This window comes from Drosophila montana, unplaced genomic scaffold, assembly GCF_035044405.1.
Source record: "Drosophila montana isolate Dmon_TW-CO22-7 unplaced genomic scaffold, ASM3504440v1 contig_1761_1, whole genome shotgun sequence".
In the NCBI taxonomy this organism is placed as follows: Eukaryota; Metazoa; Arthropoda; class Insecta; order Diptera; family Drosophilidae; genus Drosophila; species Drosophila montana.
The window spans coordinates 722,383-749,550 of record NW_026996690.1 but is presented as its reverse complement, the minus strand read 5'-3'; the positions used below and the strand labels follow the sequence as shown (position 1 = coordinate 749,550).

At 38.3% G+C, this 27,168-nt stretch overlaps 1 protein-coding gene across 3 annotated transcripts; it reads right to left on the bottom strand.

Annotated features, from left to right (window-relative positions):
- Positions 1-947: 947 nt before the first annotated feature.
- On the bottom strand, positions 948-25,425 carry lab (labial). Of its 3 annotated transcripts, none has more exons than XM_064700444.1 (4): positions 23,930-25,425; positions 22,165-23,532; positions 3,282-3,661; positions 948-2,398 (listed from the first exon to the last, which is right to left on the bottom strand). In XM_064700444.1, the coding sequence occupies exons 2-4, from the start codon at positions 23,426-23,428 to the stop codon at positions 2,156-2,158; spliced, it is 1,887 nt and encodes a 628-aa protein (XP_064556514.1). In that variant the 5' UTR covers positions 23,429-23,532; positions 23,930-25,425; the 3' UTR covers positions 948-2,155. The 3 variants fall into 3 exon arrangements, with proteins under 3 accessions (XP_064556514.1, XP_064556515.1, XP_064556516.1); XM_064700445.1 differs by having other exon boundaries at positions 22,165-23,465; XM_064700446.1 differs by lacking the exons at positions 948-2,398; positions 3,282-3,661 and adding an exon at positions 8,124-8,245.
- Positions 25,426-27,168: the final 1,743 nt, after the last annotated feature.

The window sequence follows — 27,168 nt, the reverse complement described above, 5'->3', positions numbered from 1 at the left end:
AGAGAGAGACCGAGAAAGTTAGAGTGAAAGAGGGTCGGTCAGGTCAAGCAATCTACGTAACGCTTATTTACTTGAAGAAGCAATTTCTAAGGTAATGATCCGGAATGATTCTGCGTGCAAACATTTGATATTCATATGTCGTATACTCTTCAAGATGATAGTAAATTAATTTTTGTTCTGCAAAGTTATACTGCATTAAAAACTTTAAGCGTAGTTTTTGAGTAAATGTGGCGGAAATGTATATTTCCATGCAAATATAGCAATAATCATGTGGTACTTTATAGAGTTCGATGTATCAGCAATTTTTAATGTAGTCTTAAAATCCTATCTATCAAGTATACAAACCGACTTTGATGAAGGCATTTGATTAATTTTGCTGTTTTTTCGATATTTTCAAATTAGTCAAAATTTCAAAGTAGGTAGCCTAGCGGCAAATACCCCCCAAAAAAAAAAAATTAAAATTTTTGTACACATGTGATTTAAGCGAACTTCTGTGATACAGTCTTTTTGTAATCCCCTAATTCATCAAAATTATATTGATAAGAATTAAATGTCTATGTGACAAATGACATTGAAAATTTGTTTTTCATGAACGGACAGTTATTGCAACATATAAATTATTTTTGGAAAAAACAGCACTTCTTTTCATTTTTGAATAGTAAAATTCATATACTATCGTTGAGGACCATCCTTAGTAAATCCATTTATTGATAGGTCAACTAGTCAAAATGTAAAATTTTAATCAAATTTGTGAGTTATAGCTATAGCTGGAATATTAGTTTTCAGATGTTCCTTAAAGATCAACAATTTTCAAATAATTTTATTTATTTATATATGTTTTGTGTTGTACAGTTATAATTATATTACAGTTAGGACTAGAATATATCTATATATATAGTACATACATCAAGATTGAATACCAATTTGTTCAAACACAAAACGAATAACTATTCTTCTTGTATCGTAGAAGGCATTGCTTATAGTAAAACAATAATCATACTACATACGATTACGAGTACGAGTACGAGTACATTATAATGCAATGTGTTTCCGATTGAGCTAAGCTATAGCATACGATTCTCCTCTAGCTATCGTAGCTTTCGTATAGATTTTGATTTAGTTTTACGTACTTGTTTTGTTTTGTTTTTTTTTTTTGGTTGAAAGTCAATTTCTCGGCGTGCTACAGTTAAGTGTATGAAAGTAGTAATATATAACCCTGAGTTTAGTTTATGCTAGTCTAACATTCAGCTGCAGCATCAACGGCTAGTTAGTATTTTTACAGGTCCGTTAAAAAGATGGCGCCTCGATTCTACAGATGCTAGTATTTGATTTGTTGATTTGTACAAATTACAAATGAATTTATTTAGTATGCACATTTTTGTATTCATTTAATTGGCTACACGTACGACATTAAAATATTTTTAATTTAAGGTTTAATATATTTGTGTTTTTTTTTTTACTTTTACTTTTTGCCTTTTTTTATTTACTTATTTATCACAACAAAATGCGCTCGACATTTGGCAATTCTCACACAACAGCAATAATAACAACAAAAACAAGAGTGCGCTAGTCGGGTGCTTCCGACCAGGAGATACCCTGTACACGGCACAGAGATCCTCGCCACTGTGCTTCTTCTTTCCCTTGAATAACTCAACCGTTAATAGTTCGTTTCCCAATTGATTTCCAAGGACGAAATATGGCCTTCCTTTTTTAAAGTATCAAAAATGTGAAATGTTCTTGGTCTGTTTATACATTACGAGAACCTACATACTAAATTTGGTGTCTCTAGCTCTTATAAGCTCAGGGTTATAGTCAAAAGACCCAATCTCATCGAGTTTTTGAACGCCGGCCATAGGCGAGCTACGTTCCAAATTTGAAGTCTCGAACTCCAATCGTGTCTGAGCTTGATGCATTCATAAAGACAGCCGGACAGACAGGCGTACAGACAGACTGACAGATAGACAGAGAGACGGGGCTTGATCGACCAAGAATGTAAATGATAACTTCTTCTGTCTGTTACATACGTTTGCATAAAACCAGTAAGCCCTATTTTATATAGATTTGTGTACAGGGTATATTAAAAAACAAGAACAACGACAACAACAACAACAACAACAAGCACAGCAGCAGCAACAACAGCAACAATGGAAATTGTTCAACTCTGTTTGGCTGCTGTCGTTGTTGTTGCTGCTGCTGTTGCTGGCAGTTCATTGCTGGCCAATTCGGAAGCCTTCAACTCGGGCTGTTGTTGCTGTTGTTGCTGCTGTTGCTGTTGCTGCTGTGGCTGCTTTTCAGTTATCACGGGTGAGCTGTGCTGCGTTAAAATGTCCGCCGGAATGAGACCCTCCTTGACGCGCTTCTTCTGCTTCATGCGGCGGTTCTGAAACCATATTTTGACCTGTTGATTGGAAATTTATATTAGTTTGATTCGAATTGATTGTGGCAGTGACACTAGCTGAATGTGGCATGGATTAATTATGGGCAACTTTGGTGCGACACTAGGAAGCGTCATTAATCAATGTGGGCGACCGAACTTCCGGTCGATTGATACCTGCGTTTATGTCTATCCATGTTAAATGATCGATTATTGAGTGAAAGCTTAGACCTTTTCACATATTAATGGTAATATCCATTTGCTCTAGCCAATTTTTTTGTTTCATTTGTTTTGTTTTTATTACTTACGCCTTCTGCGAAGCAAGCTTTGAAAGCACATGAAAGCTTTAAACTTCAATAAGCTTGTATTGAGTGAGAATAAAACAGCAGCTTCAGCAGCTGGCTTATCTTGTACAATTAAAATATTTCGGCAGCTTTTAAAGGAAACATGAGAGCTATAATAATTCAAACTTCAGTACTAAGCGAAACAAAATAAATTCTACTTTTAGCTGACTTGATTTTCAGGATTAACATCAGCTCTAAAAGCTTTGATTAATTTTGACAGCATGAAAGCTTTAATAATCGAAACTCAAATACGAAGTATTTGAATTTGACTGTTTTTCAGAAATCATATCAGTTTGAAAAGCTTTGATTATTTTTGACTGCTTTAAAAGCACATTAAATCTATAATTAATATATGACCTTTTATCAGGAGTAATATCCGCTTTAAAAGCTTTTCGACATGCAATGATAATTAATTTAACTCGAGTTATACCGTATTTTTTTAATATTTTCAACTCTCTCTAGTCTGTTTTTCCTTAATATCCAAATGTTTTTTTTACCACTTTCAGCCTGTGTCATCGGAATTTAAATTTAGAAAAAAGAAATTCTTTTCAGCTTTGACCCACCTGCGTCTCGTTTAGCTGCAGCGTATTGGCAATCTCGATGCGGCGGGCGCGCGTCAAGTAGCGATTAAAGTGGAACTCCTTCTCCAGCTCGGTCAGCTGTTTGTTTGTGAAGTTGGTGCGGCCCGAGTTGTTCGTGGAGGATAGACTGCAGCCGCTGAGGCCGACGCCGGCACTGGCACCGGCAGCACCGTTGCCGCTGGCTAGGCCCACGCCCAGGCCGCTGGATGCGCTGCCCGCGGCCGCATTGTTTGACAGCAGCAGTGGATTCTGGATGGGCAGGACGGCAGCGCTGCCGCCAACGTTGCCGGCGCGGCACATGTCGAGGTGGCCATTCAGCTGGTAATCGTGCATGTTGCTCATGTTGGCAGGTAGTTTCGGTGCTGGAAGGTAAAGGAGCAGAGCAGAGGCGAGGTTAGCAAAGAAAAGAAAGAAATCGTCATTCAGTTAGCTGCCTTGGCATTTGTTGTGGTTACTTTTTGGGCTGAGTGATCCCCTGGCGTTGATCTCTAGCTGTCGCAGCTAATCAGTGTGAGAGACGAAGACCCTCGCTCTCTCGGTTCTCGAGCCTAACCATAATCATTGTGGGCATTCAGCTCTGTGAGTCTAAGTGTGTGTGTGTTTGTGTGTGTTTTTTTTTTTGGGCCGTGCCTTTGACTTTTGGTCTTTGCGTGATTTTGCATTTTATTCATAATTTGACATGCGCCCCGTGGCTAAAGCCGACGATGATGAAAATAATCTCTGCCCTTTCCATAGAAGGATTTAATGTGGCTAATAGGTTTGTTTGAAAATATTGGGATTATCCTGACAGCGGGTTTGACTTTATCTTAGGCAAGAAAATAAAATGTATTTGTGGGTGGTACGGGAATTGTGTATGCTGTATTTGTATTCGGGGGTTTGACTAGTTTTAGTAGAATTTTTTAAGGAAATGTCTCTCGTAACGACATGTCAAACAGTTATGCCCAATTGTAGAGAATGAGCAGAAAATTGTTTTCCATTTAGCTTGAATATAAGAAATGTAACAAATCCCTAAGGTATGGCATTTAAAGATAAATATGTAATAACATATTCATGGAAAACGTATTTTCTTCTTGGATTTACATGAACAGGATTTTTCAATTAGCCACCTAAATAAATTGCCCTAGTTTGGGGCTATGCAAGCTGAATCTTTGGTAAAGCTGCAAAATCATATTGTAGCAAAATTAGTGTCTTTCAAGGTTCTCTGACTTAGTACTGGGGCATCATGGTGTCTTCGCAACGGGGACCTGTCTACGGATCTTAAGGCGCCCTCCTACAGCACTTCTCCAGCCAATATACAGGCAAGAACGCTTTGCAGAAAAAAGCAACGCCTTCGTCCATCCCATCTATCTCCCAAGTCGGGCACTTGGTTATAGTTATAGTTAAATTTATAATTAGTTCAAACTATGTTAATCTTCTTATTCTACAACTAGATGCTATAGCAAAGTATCAACAAATGATTTAATAAAAAGAGAGAGAAAAGAGCTAAGTAAATTATTGGACCAACGAAAAATATTTGTACTAAAAATTAATTTAATGAACTTTTCTGCAATGCAGCAAAAACATTTTCTTTTTATTGTGGAAATTCAATTGTTAATTTTTGATATAATATTGTTTTTGGTTTTTGATAGTGTGTTTTATCTAAAGGCAATATTTTAAAACTAGATTGGTATATATTTTATTAAGTATACATTCATAAAGTGCTCATATGTTTACTAGATATGTAAAAGCATGTTATAATCTGAATTTCAAAAATATTAAAACTATTTAAGCGTGAGATATCTTTGAAAATAGTCTCTTTTATGAAACAAAATTGCTTCGAGTTTTTTTTAAATAAAAAGGTACACAAGAAAAAACGAACCGTACAAAATATTAAACATTACTTATTGAATCCAATAAACCAGAATCTGATAAGAAAAAAAGTCAAGCCGAGAGCTTTATAAACATAACTTGTAAGAACATGAAGAACATGTTGTTATTCGTATTAATGATGCTCATCTGGGGCAATTGAGTCAGCGAACGCTTTATTTAGTTTATGTACAATAAAAAACAAAAATAACTGATCCAGCCAATGGGCGGTTGTAAAAAAACCTTTTCACACAATCATAAATCTAAATGAAAGTTTCATTCGAATAAATCAATTAATAAGCATTAAGTAGCAATAATGACGCGTAATTGTTCATTATTATTGGAACGACGATTAGCCCTAAGTTAAAAGGTGACCGGCAGCTGGACTGGGCTGCAGGTAATAATTAAGTATTATGATCGCAAGTAGTTGGGTATTTTCTGCATTCGGCTGGGTTTTCGGCAATTGGTGACGGGCCACAATAAATCAAATAAGCGATATCATAAATAATACGAAGCAAAAACAACAATAATAAAAAAAAAATGAATGCCGTCCACGCGGAGCACGCGAATGAATGATGAATTTATGACACCTACTGCAAAAGAGAAGCCATTTGGCGGATCCAGATGGTGGCCACTGTGGCTCAATTTGCACAGTAGCGCCGGAGTGGTGGCAGGGGGTAGCGGGGGTCGATAAGCCGCTGACGTTGGAAATTCAAGTCGAACTCAAAACTCCTATCGTAATGCACAAACACACTGCACACACACACACGCAAACTCGCACACCAGCAGGCATGTCTAAGAAAACAAGCCCAAGGATTACGTTGTGAGTGGCTTGGGCTACATTTGAATTTTCCAGCAAACAAACGGCAGCGTCTGAATGTCGCATTCCGGTTATCAATGCCCCGGCATTTGGGTAATGGGTATGGCTATGGGTATGGGTATCGAGTATTGAGCATTGGGTACTGGGTATTGAGTATGGGTTACGGGCATGGAGCTGCCAGAGCATTTGCTGGTTAACTGGGCGCTCTGCTCGGTGTCGCTCGGCATGTCAAACATGTCGCGGCCAGTTGGCGGCGGCACTGTCGCCTTTTACTGGCGTCCGCGTCCGGCGCCAAACGATATCTACTGTGTAATATTAGTTTTAGAGAGCATTATCGGTGGATCGCTTCCACTTGAATGCATGCAATGCAGAGCTGACGTGTCGCCGCCTCTGCTGCTGCTGCTGCTGCTATTGCTGCTGCTATTGCTGCTGCTGTTGCTGCTGCTGCCGGCGTCGGCGGCTACGACTCCGTCTACGCCAACTGCGACTACTGTTGACAGTGTTGAAGAAATGTACGGGCAACTCACCCAGTGCACATGCACAAGGCCATCCGCTGGCAGCAACTGTGTGTTTGCACGGGCGGCGGCGGCGGCGGCGGCGGCGGCGGCGCGGGCGAGCGGCTGCTAAGCGCCATGGTGCCATGGTGGCATGGCGCTTAAATGACACTGCTGACAATCAATGTAAACAAGAGCAGAAGTTGCAGCAACAGCAACAACAGCTCTGAGGGTGCCCGAGTGGCTTCGGGTTGCACGTGTGTGCGGGTGTGCATGGAGGGTGAGGCACCATCGTTTAGATGGCAACAAAGTCAATGTAATTTGATAACATCGCAACTAGCTTTAATTACAATTGCAGGTTTAACTCAATTCTTGTTGTTGACTTTTGCATAACTTTGATAAATTCTCGTGTGAAATGAAAGTGAATGAAAGTCTCAAGTGTTTTACAACATGTCTAACTCGGGGGATTACTTATGAGTTGCTCAAGAGCCGGGTTAACTGATTGCGAACAATTGATCATGGTATCGAAATGAGATATAATCAAACTAGAACTCGATAGTTCAACTGTCTTGATGATAGTCTCATCAATGTATCTCATATGGTTCTAGGTGCAAATTTCTGTTCATTTTGGAATTGTTTTTTAACAATGGAATCAATCAATGACAAATATATTCATTTAATATCATATCAGTTCCTTCCACCAAGACTGCAAACTCGAACCAACGAAAATGTTTGACCATTGCTTAAACCAATGCGAAGCAGAAAGTTTTGGTTTGAAATCCATGTTGTGTTTTGAATCTTGGCTTTTAACATTTCACGCAGTTTTCAATGCAACAATTTTCATCTTTGAACTTAACTGAAACTAGCTAATATTTCGTATTTAGAGTAATAAAATAATAATGGCAAAAGCATACAAGTTTTGCTGCATTATTTTCATTATTTTATTATAAAATATTGTTTTGAATCAAATAATTTTCTCCAAATATATGGTTTCATTCAGGATAAAGTTTCTCTATTCTTAATCCAAGGAATGCAAGTAGTTCAGAGCAAATAAAAAATTGAAGTTCCTGGTTCAAACTCGTCTCGGTTCGAACCCGTTGTGAAAACTAGATATTTTCACATCTTACAAAAATTTGGATAACATGAAAAAATGCGTTAAAATAATCTAAATATACATCTGTATATAGCTCTGAGTTCTATATTGATAAGCACTCCGGTTGTGTTTTATTTAGAATAAATGCCTAGTCCCTATCTTAGACCAAAGCAGTCCCTATCTTGTAAGCCAATTCCACATTTAATGTAAAGTAAAAGCTCATAAATGAAAATCAGAAAATATATATCTACAAAAATGTACATTTTATGATTTACAAATTTAATTGCTTTTTTAGAAATCTTAAACGTAATTGTTGATATGATTTGCACAAAAGTAATATATATTTAAATGTTTGCATATATAATCAATATAAAATATAAGAAATTGGTGTACAGTGGATCTGGAGAAAATCAAGTAACTTAAACTTTTTGCGTTGCCCAAACAAAGTGACTCAACAATTGGCGGCCATTTTGGTGCGATATTATCAATTCTGTGATATGTAGGCGCCAGTGGCACTTTACACAGATCCCCCCCAGCCATAGGCCAGTCGGGGCATGCATTACAGAGCGGGTGAAGGGGCGGGCGGGTGGGCGGGTGGTCGAGGCCGATGGCGATTAACTGGGCAGACGTCGGGCAGTGCACGAGCGTCCGATGTGGGCTCTGGTGTCTGGCAGCGACTCAGTTGATAATGTGCCTTAATTCGAGTGCAAATAGAAAATTATATTGCAATTAAAAGTAAATTGTTTTAATTGCTTGCTCAAGCAACAGCAGACGACAATTAGCCAGCGGCTGCCTAATCGCAATCATAAAACAAATTTTGGACGATCGCGTTTCGGGCTTAGTATATTGGTGACGATTTGATTGATCACCTAGGCAGTTAAACGATTCAAAGTATATATAATTTATGGCCGGCTGTCGGTAGAAATCAAAATTGCTAAACCTAATTTGACATTCGGGCAGCAACATTTCGCAATATGCGCCGAATGCGACTGTGTGCTAAGGTCAGCAGATGGTCAGATTCTGGGCCGAGTGTCAGCTGACCTGACCACTGGTCAAATAAGCGAAAGGTCAGTCAAATATATTAAACTAAACCCTAACAACGAATGGAATATGTGTGTTTGAGTGTGCCGCAGACTAAATACACTTACAGTGTTAATACAATATATAAACATTTGAAATTTTACTAGATTATTGTCAATTAATATAAAAACTTTAGTTACTTCAAGCATATTTATTAATGAAATGTAGCAATACAAAATGTCTTCTTTTCTTTTTGGCGGCAATATAATATAATAATTCGATTTTCATCAAATTTAAAATGGAAGATATTTATGGGATATATATTATTATTATTATTATTATAAAGTAGTAGTGATAGGAGATGGCAGTATTTGTTTATGGATAGTTATATAATGATATGATATAGTACTAGCATCAGGCCGCACACATTTAGTGACAAATTTTAAACACCCCTGAGAAGGGTATAGAAATTCTTATAGCTTGCAGGACTAATTGACTTATCTACCCCTTATTTAACCCTTTGGTAAACAGTGAACCATTTGACTGCGGGGGTGTGCAGCATATTTGGCTGGAAAATGCTTTCTCCCAATTTGGTCATTTCAATGCTTTCGCTGACTTGACTAAAACTCACAGAACTCACTAATCCAATCCATTTATGCTGTCAGTTTTATTGGCCGCCTGTCAACTTGAACTTTTTACATGTCATGCAATGCTGCAGTTTCGGTTCTTTTTTTTTTTTGTCTTGAACATGAAATGCACAAAATTTACCTGCATTGTATGTACCTTCATATAGGCATTAACATATATGTATGTACATATTCCAGAAAAGTTTTCAGATTAATTGAAAGTTGTTTGGCTGTGGGGACACCCCGTGGCTTATTAGTCACGATCTGTAACATTATGGACACACGTGAAAATTGTCTAACAAAGGGTTTACGTTTCATTTGAGTGGAAAAACTCTGAAACTCAAACATAACCTCACTTTAGACATATACCAAATGGCGCCCCATTAAATATCTGTTGTCTGTCGCGCCGGAAGAAGTTTCGACATTTTTTTTTTATCGAACATCTTCGTTTGTTCATGTTTGTCTTGCCCGTGTGTGCCAGGTTTTCTTTTGAAGAGCAAAACAAAATTTAAATATTTACACAAATCTATAGATACGCACCTATTTACCTTATAGAAGCGTTAATAGCAATTTTTTAGCTACTGTTTCCCTAGATTACCAGAATCGAATTCCAGTAGCTAAGAATTTGGACATTATTTGGTTTGTCTTGATAAGAAGTCGCACGTGTGTGTGTGTGTGTGTGTGCGCGTGTGTGTGAACTGTCAACAAATTGAAATGTGCGTTTATATCGGTCACAATAGATAGAAAGTGTGTGTGTGTTAGGTCGAGTTCAATCGAACAATATTTCTCATCATTTCAATTAGCAGAAGGCCGTCTGATTGTCGGGGCCATTTCTGGCTATCCTTCAATTTGAGTATAGATCGAGAAATTGGTGGCAACATTCTAAGTACTCTTAAGTACTCTACTTCAACACATAGCTACAGGTCCTAAACTTAACTTAATTGGCATTCATTTTTGTTAGCATCGTATTCAAAACATCAAGCGCGATTCGCATATAATATATCTTATATGTATATAGCACAAAATACTTAATCACATTGTAAAAAACTGCACCAAAACGGTTCGAATCAAATTTAAAGTAGCCAAAACTTTACTTAAATAAATAAGGGTGTGATTATCTTCAGATGTTGGAGACTCTGAGATGCAAAAGTATTTTCAAATAAATTCTAGATAGTGCTCTAAACTACAGTTTTGTTAGTTAAGGCTTAAATCCATATTAAAAGCGCATTATCCAATGCGCGAATTGTATATCAGATGGTTCCGGGCTTAAATTCCAGGCTATTGTAGGGATATTTCGATTACCTGAAGGCCATAACAATTAGTTTTAGTAAAGTTAGGTTGTTAGAGTAAATAACCCTTTAGTTTTTTATTTTAATAAATTGAGCCCCGGACTTCAAGCCAGCTAATTAAATATTTATAAATAACTAGAGGGCCCGGTATATAAATAGATATTATCTTTCCACTAAGTACACGCCCAAGGGAGCATGGCTTCTGCGGAAAGTGCGAAACACGTCTCATGACGAAAGTCTTTGATCCCATTTCCACCAAGGAGGAATGCGAGGTGTGAAACACTCCTCAAACGAATTTGAACAAAGATCTTTGAAAATGAGTTTAAGGCCGATCGGATGGTAAACAAACATTTTTATACAAACATTTTCCGCGAATTTTCCACTAATGCGGGTGGAATTTCCCGAAACCCCGTCTAAACGTGCACATTCGCCGCATAAGGTAACTCCATCGAAAATTTCAGCTTCCTAGCTATAGTCAGTCATTCAGTCAGTCAGAAGAAACATTTTTATATATAGAGAATCCTTAATACGGAACTACTAGCCGATCGATATAGATCACAATATAATTTCATTGCTGCCATACCTAAATTACACAAATTAATTTAACTTTTTTTCTCTTATTTTAGTTTCATAATTGTTAAATATGAATCATGCTGCAACGTGATTCATGGCGAAAGTCCTGTATCTATAAGGCATATCTTAAACTCAATCAACTTGGTCAACAGTCGAAAATTCAATTTTAATTGTGACGCTTCGGTGAGTCAACAACAACAACAACAACAACAAATGAGGACTTTGAGCCAAGGTATATGGCAAATGGTAAGCTCGTAACTCTTTCGGGCTGACAGTCCAAATCCAAGGCCGACAAATAAGTAGTATGTTGTTCTATTTCTAAAATGGCGCTGCATTTGCTTGATTCGATATTTTTGAGAAAATGTGCGGTGGTACACAAGGCAAAATGATTTATTATATTGAAATTATCTCATGTAAACAAGTCAAGCTGCCAAGCAGAGCTAATGCCACTTGTCGGCGGCAACAGCCAACACCCAGCCCCGCACCCCGCTCACCGCACCCCCACGCACCACAAGCAGCTACAAAGTCAGCTAAATTTGTTAATTTGTCTAATGAAAAATGTTGAGCAGGAAAACCAAAAAAAGAATGTCGGCCTATGCCGGAGCATTAGCACATTGGCCAATATTGAAGGCGACAGTTTTAGACGGGGTGTTCCGCCTGCCCACTCTCCCCCTCTCTCTCTCTCTCTCTCCGCTTGTGTGTGTTTCTGCCTTGCTGAATTTTCGCACGAAGATTGATGATGACATTAGCATCATTGTCGAAAATTTTAAAGCCCAGCAACAAAATTGCCAAAGGACGAACAGCGTCTGGAATAGTGTCCTCTGCGTCTTCAACGCTGGCGGCGGCACTTGAGTCGCAAATGTTTTCAAATTTGTTTTGTTGACATTTTAATTTGCAAATACTTATAGACATGCTATAGACCATCTATATATATTATATATATGTCTATATATGCGTGTGCATCAATTTTCGTCGTATGCCAAAAGCTTACACGAATGCGGCATTAATTGAATTAAATCGTCAAAGACGCTGGCAGCAGGCGCAAAAAAAGAGGCGCGGGCGGGTGGAACGCGTCAAGTGGATTTCAATTTGGAGCACTGAAAGTGTTGACTGTCAGCCATTGGCACGCACACACGCACACACACACACACACACACACACACGCACACACGCACACACGCACGCACATACCAACTATGTATTTACTTGTCAACCCACATTTGGCATTGGCAGCCATTTTTTCTTGGCTTTTATCGAGCACCCTTATTTCTATAGAACTCTGGCTGTGTCAAATGAGGAATTTCATACACACACACACGCGCACCTATATACACACACACGCACACACAGAGAGATTTAGGTACATCTAAGTACATACAGAATAACAAAAGGGAAACTATGGGCATCTACTATGCCATTTGGTGTGTTTGTGCGTGTGCGTGTGCGATTGTGTGTGTGTGTGTGTGTGTGGCTCTGCATTTTCGTTGGTGATCCGTCATGTTGTCAGAATGTATTATTCGAATTAAGATTTTACTTTTTTTCTGCCATTGAATTGAATTAACACAACACTCACTCACACTCACACACACAGCCATTCCAAGCAGCTGTGCCTCACACACACAAACACACACAAACACACGCACACACACCCAACTCCGAAGTTTTCACTACTGTCTGTTAACTTAGTCAGTTCTTATTTTAGCAATTGGAAGTAGCTTTCTAGTGAATTTTATAAAAATAAATACACTAGTCTAATCTAACACATTTTAGCATTATCAGGTTAGCAACTATGCTACGTGAAATATATGTATATTATTATCCGGCTCTATTTGGCGACTGCATGTCTAAGGTTGGACAACTTTCGATGGAAGCAAACGTCACAATATACGTGCCTAGATAAGTACGGGCATTCCAAATATATGCGTTTTTATTGAAATATATTTCTGCAATAAAATTTTTAATTGTTTTAGTTTAGTTAAGTGTTTTTACCCATCAAAAACATATAAACCTGACTCCTTATTTTCACAGAAGTTCAACACAGCCGCGAAGAATCGTTTGGATAATTTACATTTACAAAAATAGTAGACTATATTATCTTGTTATCAAATTTGTTTGTAATCATAAGGAAGCAAAGAAGTAAATCGTAATGATATCCTTTGTCGTTTACATAAATAGAGCTCTACATTTATTTTACTAGTGAGTATATACCCATTCTAACAGATCAAGATATTTGAAACGTTGTTATTTAGAAAACAATAAACTTGTAGCCAAAACAGAAAACTTGAAAAAATTACATTTTAAGATAAAAAATACGTAACCCATAGAAATTTTGGAAATTTTGAATTAATCTGATTAAATTAATTTGAAAATAAATACAAAAAAAATTTCAAAGTATTAGCTCTACAAGATAACGTACAAATTTGTTCTCAACATTTTTTATAGCATACAATCTGGTACAAAAATTTTGTATACGATTGTTTAATCTCAGTATTAAAGCCAAGTACCATCCACTTTAAAATGGAAATTATAGAGACAATGAACTTAGATCGATCTTTTACGAAATTTAAAACTTGCACGTCTAACTAAGCCAATAAAGTGTCATGCAGCTAATACTTTAAATCAGCTAGGCCAACATTGTGTAGCACCTTGCAGATACATCCATCAATTAGCTCCATCCAAATGAATCTAGCAGCGCGTGTCGCAACGCCAGTTGAAGTTCATGCGTACAGCCCTAATACCAGAGGCCACTAGAGTGTCCACTTTAAAGCCCTGCGGCGTCAAGCGGTGTCCATTGTTGTTATCGGACCGTAGGGAACTGGTACTGCGGTTCGGGTACGTGCGTATTACGGTGATATCGCCATTTCACAATTGATACAGAGAAAACAAATACGAGTGCTCTTAGCAGCAATGCCCGACCAGGAAATGCCCAGCACCCAGCGCCGAGCTACAAGAGCATGGATACCAATTCAAGATCGTGACATGCTAATTTAACCTAAACTGAAAATCGATTATTTTATCAATCAAGACGAGATATCGATGCGCATTGATAGGATAGCTAGGTTCCTAATTTCAAAACTCTAGCAATTATATTCCTACTTAGATCTTTATACCGTCCGAGAAGCCTTCTTCCGCCTGTTACACATATAACACCCATATTTTAATTTTTCAAGCTTCACATCTCTAGCTCTTATATTCCTTCCTAGATCTTTATACTGTCAGAGAAGCCTGCTTCCGCTTGTTACATACATAACACCCTCTTTTACACATTTTCAGCGGGTACAGGGTATAAAAAATAACAAAAATAGCCAAACAATGATAAAATCCAAACAAAGAAACTTCAAATTGACAGCTTTCGTTTAACTTTTATCTGCTGAAACCGTTTGCTGCCGAACACGCACCGCTCGCGCATGGCCCATGCCCTATAAATGCGTATGAATGCGGTTGGGAATTTCGTAGTGCCCGGGCATGAAATCACCTTCACATGTTGGCGCGCCTAGCGAGAGACAATTGTAGAGCTCTGGGCTCTGAGGAGACATGTCCAATGGGGCGTTGCGGCCCCTTTGATTTGCAGATCATTGGCTAAATGCGTGTGTTTTGGAGAGCCGGAGTCACACAAAAAAAAACTTGTTTCAAAGAGCACCGCAACATTTGGAGAGCAAATGTAGCCGGGCATTGTTCTGCTTGCACTATCTACAAGTCCCGAGTATTGCCGAACCAGTTGTCTATTGTCTATAGCCGGGCATAATCGTAATGTGAGCAGCTTATATTGTTAGCCGACTACTGTTTGTTTCGTCAAATGATTCATTTAAGCAGCGAAATGTATTTTGTTGTTGTTTTCGCTTGATTTGTAATTATTTATTTTATATTATATTTTGTCTCGGCGTTACATCGAAATGCTATTTAGATATTTATGCCGACAAGATATGAAATAACAAAGCCCAGTGGCAGTACAACTGATGCATGGGCACAGGTTCAAATTAATTTCACGTTTCTATCAGAAAAGAGTTCCGATTTTGTATTAACTGTATTGACTATTAATTGCTTGCTTAGGGAATACAGTTTCGAGTTAATATCTTAGTTGTTTTTAAGATACTACGTTTTTCAGCCTATTTACAACACTATATTTGTTTTGGAAAATTATAAAACGAATGTAATGGGATATTCCAAAACTATTGAAGCTTAATTATTTTTCAATAAAAAGGAGTGCACATCAATTCTAAGTTTACAGACAAGCAAACATATTTTTGTGCTCTATAAACATAGATCACAAGTGTTGGAAAATGCTTAAAAAAATATTTTAAGTTTATGTAATTATTCAATTGCTTGTTAGTTTTATTATGATTCTTTTATTATTATCTTTATTATCATTTTGTTTTTTTAAAAGTATTTTTGATATTATTATTATTATATTTATAATTATTATTAAATTATATATAATTATTATTATCATTAATATTATATTATTTTTTATATATTTCTAATAAATTATAATATTTTACTTTTAATTGGGTTCCAGTCTACAAATAGCTAAACCTATTTTAAGGTTAAGGTTTTCAGGTAACTTAATGACTATTAACAATATTCACTTTGGGTTCAAAGTTGCACAGTTGATAGAAAAGTTGCAATAACAATTCAGATTCGAAACTTTTACGCCAATGTCAATGCAAACAACTAAACTTTTCGCTTGATAAATATGTATATATAAATTAATTAGTTGTGTACGCTTTTTATCAGTGACCATTGATCGATACACATACATACATGCGTGCAAAATATATATAAATATATTATCATTGTGTGCAACTTTGTTAAGCAGATATTGAAGCGTTTTTATCGGGTCAACTATATGTTGTGCTTGTGTGTTTATGTGCGCCTGGCACGTAACTGGATACTTATATAATTTAGTAAATTATGCACTTGAAAAGTATTAAAGGCAGCCGGGCAGACGCCACGGCCAGGAGAACCTTATGCGAATGCAAACAAAAGATAAGATATCCTCCTCGCTTGGCGCACTGTTTGCACGAAATGTCCAAAAAGGCAAACAGCCAGCGGAAAAATCAACTGGCGACAGGCCACTGGATGACAATATTATTATTCTCATTCTTTTCTCTCTTTTTTTTTTTTTTTTTTTGGGTAATATTACATAACAAGACGAACGCACCCTCGAGTATCCTTTAATGCAGGCAATGTTTGGCTTATAATATGGGGAATGGAATTGGAACAGGAACTGGGAACTGGGCACCAGCATGGAGATACTGGCTGCCTTCAAGGGCGCAGCCCCGTTGCGGATTTCTGTGGCTGGACATGTCTCTGGCTGTCATGAAAGGCCGCTAATGCGCTTCTCATGTCATGCTTGATCTCAAAAACTTTTATGAGAACTGACATTTGAGGTGTGTAAGTGTTGCAGGCCAGTCCAGAAAGAGACCAAGAGAGAGAAAGAGAGAGAAAGAGACCGACCGGGATAGGGAGTTTGTATGCGGATGCGGATTGGTTTTTGGGCACTGATAGTACCACACTCTTAAGTGGTAATTAATGTAAGTACTGTGGCGTTTATCAGTTTACAAATCGATTCCAATCTGAAGGAAAAGGAAAAGCCGCAGTTGCTACTCCGAATAAGTTGATGGCACAACCCCGTGCTGGCCCCTTACCCCGTTCGAAGGGAATTTAATAACACGCTTTCAAAAATGTTAGCTCAACGCGCGCGAGCGAACAAAATTTGTCACGACACATGCCGCACATATTTTTTTGGATATGTATTTTTTATTTTTTTGGTTGGTTTTTTGGTGGCTCCCTGGGTCTGAGGGCCAAGACCGAGGCCGATCCAACTAGCCATTGTGACGTACGGTGACAGACAGGCGGGCGGGCCGCTGTCTGGACTCGGTACGGCTCTCGGTTCGGTTCAGTTCGGTTCGGCTTGGTTTGGCCAAGCGTTTGATCTTATCTCGAATTCCTGGTGGTCACTTTTCTATCCACAATATCATTTCGTTTAAATAGTCTGCCTTATTTTTTGTGGGTTTTTGTTTTCTGTATTTTTATTTTTTTCCATTTTTGTGTTTTGTTTTGAAATGCACGTAATTAATTCATTTCACTGTGGCACATTCGGCGCTGCGTCGCCGTCGCGTGTTGGTGTCAAGAAATATCAAAACATCACATCAAATAAATGTTGAATACGCCACAGCGAACTGCAAGGGCCGAACCACTCCTCCATATGCCCTCGCCAGCTACCCCCGGGCCCAGCAACATCTTGTCGAACTTTGGCCCAAGTTTTTTACTCAGCTAGTTACAGGTCGGACCGACAGTTATGTTAATTCTTGTGTTAGGTTTCGTTTTCGTTCACTTTGGTGAGCTCTATTCATATTTCATATTTTCATGTGGCATAGTTCGCGTGTTAGTCGAGTGTTGCCCCGCCCCCAACACCCAAGGGGGGAAATGCCGCGACAAAGTGGTAGATCGTTTAAAAAACAATAAAACACGAGCCCGAACTGCAAACGAGGCACAACTATTTAACTACGGATAGTAATTAAATTGTTATGCCACAAGACGGTGGACAGTTTTCAATTATGTGCGCCCATAAAAAGTCCAATAAACGTTAACAAATACTCACATCGTGTGGAGCATGATTTAGGGCTATACGAGTATTAGATAAGTGCACTCATAAAACGGGTGAGAAAACTCCCAATCAATGTGCGCTGGCTATGGGGCGGAGCATAGTTGATAAAGCTAAAGCCCAGATAACTTTTATACAAAATTGAATATGTTTAACAATTACTTTAAAGCTTAATAATTTCCCTGTAATGCCCTTGACCCATTAAAAAATATTTAAAAATTTGTTTGTAATGGAGAAAAAAGGCATTCGAGGCCTTTAAAGTAAAGTATAACAAGTATAACGACTAAGATATGCTCCGCACTTAGCTTTTAAAAGTTTAAAAGTCCTTTCAGCATATTCGTTTTTACGAATATGACTAGTAAGAAGTCATGTACTTGGCTAAAACATAGACATCATATAAATAAGAGTTTTTTTTTTTACTATACAGTATGCAAACCATATGCAGAACTATTAAATGGCTTCTAAGTTAAATATTATATTTATAGTTTTATAGTTTCAATATTTTTTACTTCTTCCTGTTCATGTGATCCATTTGATTAACAATATATTGTTAGACATATAAAAAACTAGAGGAATTTCAAAGAGCCTAAATGTATATATACATTTAAATAGTAAAGTCGATTTGTCTTATTTCACTATAAAATATTATTTTTAGTTTATATATTTAAAACTTGAGGAGTGAGTAGCTACTCCCTGAATACCGACTGCATTCCGCTGGTTACTCATCTAGCTATCGATTTATATCTGTAATTTGAGCTCTCTGTCTAGATGAAATTTGCTGTCGATTGACAAATTCCTGGCCAAGTTGTCACTGGCAAATCCCTTGCAAGAATGCAATTAATTTTTGGCCGATGTACGGTGAATTGATTTGAAGGTAGCATAGGAGAGCTTTTCCATTTTCTAGCAGTCAATATTCCCGTGCTGCCACTCTTACCCGCCCAATCGTTCCAGGGTCTGTGATATGGTCTGGTTATTGAAAAATGCTGATTAACACATTAGAGATCATTGAATTGAATGCAATGAATATGAATGCAAATGTGAATGTGAATGCGAGTGCGAGTGTATGTAGGCATTTCGAAATACGCATTTTGCTGGCAAGCTTCTGCTGTGCGTGAATGCCAATATGTCGAATGCTACCATTTATAACCATGATTGCTGATTATGCTGTTTCCCTGGCTGAAAATGGATGACATGACAGATGGACTGAGGCAAGCATGTGCGCGCACAGCCAGAGACCGAGCCAGAGCCAGAGCCAGAGACTGAGACTGAGATCGAGACCAAGACTGCGATCAAGACTGCGATCGAGACTGTGGCTGAGATCGAGACCTGCTCTTCGTCTGCGTCTCTTGTCCAGCTCTTGAGGTTGGACTCAGTGACAGTTCGGTTGCAGCGGGTCGCAAACAAGAACTCTTTATTTAAATAATCATTTTTTCTGACAGCCAACTTGACTTCCAGATCGGCATCCAGCAACAGCCTCAGGCTCAGTCGCAGCGACAACTGCCATGTGAGAAGCTTGGCTTCATTCTTGAGCTCCATTCCGTGCTGCATTTCTTTTATACTTATTTTATGTTATTATGATTTTTCATTTTCTTTTCATTTTCTTTTCTTTTCCCTTTGCTCTTGCACGCTTCAATTGTTTGTTTGACTTGCTCGAGACGCGCGACGTTTAAGCGCCCCATACGGATTTGGGTTCGGACATGGAGCTGGCCTCCACTTGCACACGTCATTGTCATCCCACCTCGCAGCTCCGAGCTCCCAGCTCCCAGCTTTGGGGTGCGGCGCGTGGGGATCACTGGCGTCGTTTAATTGAAAACGATGCATGTAAATGACACTTTTCAGCATTAATAAGCAAATATTTGTATGATTATTGGTGTAGCAAGGGGATTACGTTCCAGCTGTAAGTGGTAGGAGCGCTCTGGCTGATATCTGATCGAAGTCGGGCTGCTGTCGTAACAGGTAAAGTGCCTTAACTAGTTTCGAACTCTGGAAGTCAAATGCGCCTGTCACATCGATTCGCCCAACAGGTTCAGAGAAGCTCAAGAGAACGTATTCAGTAGGGGATGCGATACAAATCAATCACTTTCATTATAGGTAGATCAAAATAGTAGCCAATATAATTTGATATTTCACAAAGCTAATAAATGTATGTTATTTAAAAGCGGATAAGAGCTGTTTTTTATTATGAGAATATTTGATCCAAATTGATGATCAGTTGAATATATCTCAAATGCAAATATTTCGAGTATAGAAAATATATTATAATACAATTATTATAATAGCAATAGATTTTCTTAAACTTTTTTTCGATTTGAATTCTAAAAATGTAGAAATTTTTGTTTCTTGCCATATTTGAGGATTGCTTGTTTGGAAGGTTTTGCATAACTAAATCTCAACTGAATCGCAACGTAAATCGCAACTGATTTCAAAAAGCTTTACACCAATATATCAACACATATATATATAGCAACAATTAAGCCCATATCTCATTATAATTGAGTTTAATGGTTTGGGAAATATTTAATTTGTTATTACGAATAATGGAAAATATACGCCATTTTTTAGCGAAATTCTGACTATAAGAATTAAAGGAAATTCGAAGAGTAAACATTTTTGCCACTTTTAATATATTTTCTTAAAAATACATTTATTGTACGTTAATTGAGATAATTACAACCAAAATCCATAGTAAGATAACTATCAGACAAATTTTAAAATTAAAAAAAATTTTTCGCTTTAAGTTCTTCGATATCCAGCAAAATGATTTATAAAGCGCTCTTAAGCTTAAAAATATTCGTTTACGGCTTACAGCGATCAGAGCCAAATTACGAACATATTAATTATGCATTTTATAATTCATATACACAGCATCCCCATATTTGAGCCAAATACTGAGCGCGCAGTTTATCATGAATTTCAGTTTATCATCCGTTGAGTATATTTCTTAGTTGGCTAATTTCAAGATACAAAACTTCTCAGCGCCGTGACAAGTGACAACCTGACTGACTGCACAGCATTGACAAAATTATCTGAAATATGCAAGAAATATGCCAAAGTGGTAGATAAGGGGGAGGGGGGAGGGGGAGCGGGGAGAGGGACTGTGTCTGAAACAGCAAAAATTATGAGAGACCGGCAGGCTAAATCTTTGGCATTTGAAGAGACATTCTTATTTTTAGGTGACATGCCCTCGGTGGGACGTCTGACGCACTTGGTTCTTTCGCGTATATCTGGACTGTCAATCAGTTTTGAAAGTCATCGTTTTTTTGATTTAAAAATTTTATTTCATTTTGTTTTGCTTTTAGCCTTTTGCGGTTTTTGTTGTTGTTGTGGTATGTAATATTATAAACACCTAATTAGGCATATCTTGTTTAACTGGTTTAATATATTCATTTTGTTAGCTGTGATCTATTGATGGCAGCGTTTAAATTGACTTTAGTCAATGGGCTTAGGTGAAAGCTGAAATGACAATTATCAAAACTATTTAATAGTTTCTTAACCATATATCCAATATATTTATAATTTTATAAATTTGGAATGTTAAATCGAGTCGAATAAGGTGCCAAAATGATTAATGGTCTAATTGAAGGATTTATGTGTTTATCCTTGATAATCGCACGAAATTTACAATATATCGGCCCTTATTGGCGGAATTTCTTATTGTGCTTTGTCTAAAAAATTGCTTACATATTTATTAGCGATATATATATATAGCGAAAATGTAAGATAAGTATTAATATCTAGCTGTGCTGATTGACGCCGACTTACTATATATAAAATGAGTTTTGGCCGCTTATTTATATAAAAATGGCGAATTAATCAACAATTGTTTTGAACATTCTGGAGCAAACCCTTTTTTTTGTGATACCCGGATAGCCTTAGCCACAAACTAATTAATATAAACTATGAAATTAAATAGAAAAATTAAGACAACAGTTCCCACATCCGAATCCGTGATGCCCTTATGCCCCAATGTCCCTGCCATTGTTGTAATCATCCGAGCTTTGTTCAACATTTAAAAATCCAAACGCCAAGGTCTGATTATAAAATTTAATGGTTGTTCCAATACATAAACAGATTTGAAATGAAGGAATAGAAAGGCAAAAAAAGAAGATATCTATAAACTTTTGAAGCAGTTTTCGAAGTTGACAATTTCAAGGGTTTGAAAAAATGACACACCTGATTTTTGAACTTTCTGCCTATTTAGAAAAATCATATAAAATATTGATTTATTTATATTAACTTTTGACGAATCGACACTACTGCGCTCTTTAAAAAGACACAACTTTTATTTACAATAAAATATGCCTTGAAGTTCATAAATTTACACCTCGTATGTAATTGCTTAGGCAACTCCCTCCCTTGCCCGGCATTAGCAGATCTTTAGCCACAACCAATTACATATTCATAATTGCTAGCATGTACTCAGATAGTATATATATGTATGTAGAGAAGGGAGTACCTTAATTAGGTAAACATAACTTTTGCTTGGGGCAAAACTCACCTTGTGGCTTGGGAACATTCCGTTTGAGCTGCATCCACTTGTAAGTTGGAATGTTGGCCGCGTGATTTGGCGATTTTGATTGTGAGCTCGCTTGGTGCGCGGAGTTGGCTGCCGACGCAGATGTTGTTGATGATGAGGTGGAACTACCAGGCGATGTGACGCCACCGCTGCGATGATTCCGGGCCATGGTCATGCAATTGGTCGAGCCGTTTGGCGATATCGAATGCTGTGGCACCACCTGAGCCTGCGAGCTGTTTGCCTGTTGCTGTTGTTGCTGCTGCTGTTGTTGCTGTTGCTGCTGTGCCTGCTGCGCGCTGGTAGTCAAACTGGCCAGATGGCCATGACTGAGACTGTGATGCAAGTGGGCGTGTGGATAGTCCATGGCAATGCCCGCATCCAGCGGATAGCCGCCGCTCATATGCTGATGATGATGCCACATCTGCGGCGGCGACTGTTGCTGCCCGGCAGCCAGCTGCATCATCGGATCCGGATCCTCCAGCAGCATGCCAGGCGGCGGTGCCGCGTAGCCTGCATGCAGCACCGCTGCATATTTCTCCTCCATTTGACCGCCATAGCCATGCGGCTGCGTCTGCGCCTGCTGCGCTACACTGGGCGAGTAGAGGCAGTCCAGATTTGTGTACATCATGCCATTCTCGGAGCTAATGATGGGCGCATGCGCATCCAATGCCTGCTGCTGCTGTTGCTGCTGCGTCGCATTGGCCGCGGTTACCGGTGAATTGTTTGCAGGTGGCGGCACCGTTGCCACAGCTGCTGTGGCATAGTAGGAGTGTACTGAGTCGCTCTCATAGTAGGAGTCGGCGGGCGAGTGGCTAGTGGGATGCAATGGAGTGCTGTTGGGTGCCGCTACCGCCGCCGTGGTGGTTATGCCATACTCCGCAGCGCTGGGACTGAACAAATGCGAATGCGGATACAGTTGCTGCTGCTGCTGTTGCTGCTGTGCAAGTGGATGCTGCAGCTGGTGCTGTGCTGGCGGCGGCGTTAGCTGTTGCTGCTGCTGATAGTAGTTGGGCGAGTTGCTGTCATAGCCACTGTAGGCCAGTTGCTGGTGCTGCTGCACTTGCTGCTGTAGTTGCTGCTGCTGCTGATGCAGTTGCTGCTGCTGTTGTTGCTGCTGCTGTTGCTGCTGCTGGTGGTGGTGGGTTGGGGAGGGAAAGTAGTTGCTGCCATAGCCATCAAAGGCAGTGGCCGTGGCATGTGGATGATGATGAGGATGGTTGCCGTACATGCTGCTAACGTCCATCATATTGTATGCCAATACTGCACTCAAAAAATTTTATTGTCTAAAACAAGTTGGGAAAATTGCCTAAATTTGTGTCTAAAGTTCAATGTTGCTTAATTTGATATTGCCTAAAATTATAAGACCATTTAAGAGTTAAATATTAGCCATCGAGTGATTCAAAAGAGACCATTAAGAAATAATATAAATAAATAAATTTAAATTTATTTATTTAACTAATAACAGCTCAAAAGGATAAAACCATCAAGTAATATATGAGTTGAAAATATTTAGCTAGCTTTAATTATTAATATAAACGAAAAGCTTATACAGGGTATTATATTGAATATGGAATATAGAAAAAGTCCCTGTTCGGGCGCCTGCAGTAAAACAATTAAAGTGCTGCCAAAATATGAAATTGAAATTTAATTATGGCTTCGAAAATAGTCAATATTTTAGGCAATATATATTTTATATTTTGCTTTGGTCAATTTCAATATTTGTTTTATTTTTTGAACACAAACTAACTTTTTGCAAATACGAATTTGTTGAGTGTGCCAACAGCTTGTCGAAACAGAGGCACGTTTAAATATTTAAATAATTGATTATAAACACGCGGCTTTCGTTTGACTTTCAATACATTTTGGCACACTGTCATAAACATTTATAAGAAACACGCCATAACAGTTTCAGTTGCAGTTCCGACGGTTTCTTTTTTATTTACTACGCGACGGTTCATGAACTTCGTGCTGCATGCGCGCTAACCAAGTCGTGACTGATTGCTGGCCGGACGGGCAGCCAACCCAGCAACACACACAGCGACGAGCGGCATGCCTGCAGGCCACGCCCAGGGCCGGCAATATCTGTCGTCTCGCTTCCACCTACTGGGCTAGGCCTGTGCCACGGCTGGCGGGCGTAGTGGCATCTCGCTCGCGCCACCGTTCAGTGCCGGGCACAAGAGCTCTTATCAGTGTAGAACTGCCGGCACCGGCTACGGGGGTTAGTCATTACCGGTTTTGGCAGTTTGCTGTTTTCATTTAGTTTTTGCCGGTCCCAGGGCAAATGCTGATATTAGAGTTACGCCCATGTTCATGTCTTATTTAACTGGAAGCCACACACGCACACGCAGGCACACACACACGTAGGCACACATACATATATGGCAAATACATATGAATACTTTGTTCCTTTTTGATACTTTTGGCACGTTTTGTTATTTGTGTTTTCGCACCTACACGCAGCCAAAACTCCCAAATGAATTGACAGTGCAGGTAGTGGCCAAAATTGGTCAACGAAGCTCGGCAGGGGATGCAGCTGTCAATCGTCATCATCATATCCACATATGACAGGCCCATCTATGGCTGCTGTGGAATTTAAATCGCCTTCTTGTCTCGTCTCGTCTCGTCTCGTCTCTGACTCAGTGGGATGCAATTCGTAGGCGCCCCCTACGAGTCTGTCACACTGCCCAGATAGAGATACAATATTCAAGATATCTTTATGCCCAAAAACCGGCATTGCACCTTTCATGCACAATGCATCATCTTTGGCTGCCTGTCTGTTTCTCCTGTCTGTCTGTCTGCCTGTCTCTTTGGAAAACTTTTGTGTTTCTTGTTGTTGTTGTCGTTTTTTTTCTCTTGGTTTTTGTACAAGTTGATTGACATTTTCACAAGTTTTTGTCGTGTACTCATAGTTGGTGGTTTGCTGGCCGTGGCCCAACCCACATCCCAATCCCAAACGCAATCCACTTCCCATTCCCATTCCCGTTGCCAACAACTTACTTTGAGCTGCTTCACAGTCTCGTCCTTTTGGGTCTGCGCCCAGCGCTCCAAGGTGATTCGTTATATTTTCGGACAGCAGCAATTAATAGTAACAGGATGTGTGTGTTTTTATATTCAGCTTCCAAGCGTACGTGGAGTTCCACATTCAACGGTCCCACATGGCAAGTGGCCATGTTCCACCTTTACGCTCGCACGCGGGTATGAGTTTTTAATGTTATCAGCAGTTGAGGAAATTGGGTCTTACAAGGAATATAAAGGTATCTAGATGTTGATTTATATATAAGAACGTACTCTAAGCCCAGCTACCCAGCACTATAAACTTCCATTGTCTTCAAATCGAATTTTAAATGCAAAATTTTAATTAGATCTAATCTGATTTCTGGGGTCTTTAAACAAACAATAAATTTACTTTAATAAGTATATGCTTCATGAAAGCAACAATTAAAAATATATATAAAAACTGCGTTGAGCTTGCTTAACTAAATAAAAATTATTTATAGAAGGAATCATGAGTGAGAAGGAAAGTCAAAGGCTGAGAAAATGCCACTCATGTCGGATATAGATATTTACTTATAATATTGGAATATTGTATACTATAACGAAACTGGCAAGATTCCTTACTGTTACAGTGGATGTGGATGACAAGTAATAGAGTTTTCTCAAATCTCTCCTCTGAATAGGAAGTCAAGTCAGTTGGTAAGCCTGCAGTAATTCGACTAGATTTTTCTAAGGCTATAAGTCCTTTGAAAATGAGGTCTCTAACGAAAAAATGTAATCTTACGAAACGAAACACAAGAATGATAAATTAGCAGCAAGTTCTAAGGTTCATATTTATACAATATTAATACAAATAATTATATAATAATACTAATAATTATGATTTATATTGTTATTATTATCATTTATATAATATTAATGCAAATAATTATATAATAATAATAATAATTATGATTTATATTGTTATTATTATTATCATTTTTATTATTATTATTATTATTAACGTTATATTACTAATAATTATGATTTATATTGTTATTATAATTATCATTATTATTATTATTATTATTATTATTATTAACGTTATAATTATTTTTATAAGAATAACTTTCGTGTTAAACATATCTATTCCTCTTATACTTAAATATTAGAAGACTTCCAAAGAATATATTCCTTGGAATATGGAACTTGTGATAATTTAGCTTTTAGTTTTTATTTAAATTTAGGCGTTTCTCCGTATTAAAGTTTAAGCAAACAAAATTTTTAGGTAAAAAGCTTAGTTCAATGCGAGTATATAAGATCCTTTTCACCAATTTTATAAAGTGCCTTCAACCTTCTACTCACCTTATTTGTTAAAGTAATATTACTTATACTAATTAGTAATTAAATTAACATATTGGGAAAGGGGACGGGGAGACAACTGGTCACATGTAAGTCACATAATTAAAGTCTATAAATGCTTTTGACGCCGTCGGAGGTATGACACTTAGATTTGACGAGTACTTTAGAAGGCGTCAATGGTCAGGCGACAATTGACTGATATTTCGACTAAGCTCATTCCAATTGTTCCCAAAAAAAAAGTGACCAAACCCTTGACGCCAGTGTATGCGGGGTAGGGCAGGGGGCGTCAGCCATGTGGCTGACAGCACGTTACAAAGCGACTTTGAAAGTTTTTCTAACTTCCAGTGGCAGCTGCCCGTATCCGACCGGGTTGGAGACGTGACGAGTAACAGTAACAAGCGTAATTGGCGCTGCATAAATTGATGGATTGCCTGGCGCCGACTGTCACAGCGCCGAGTGCTGCGAGTCCGAGTCCGAGTCCGAGTCTGTGTCTGTCGCATTGGCGGTATTTTGTAGTTTTCTTTTTATATTTGGGTAAATCGATATTTGTGCCATTTTTTGTGCAGCTTTTGGTTTTTTTTTTAGTTTTGTTTTCAATTCTGTAATGATTAATTAATTGTACGCACTTATCGGGATTTACTGTACCCTGTT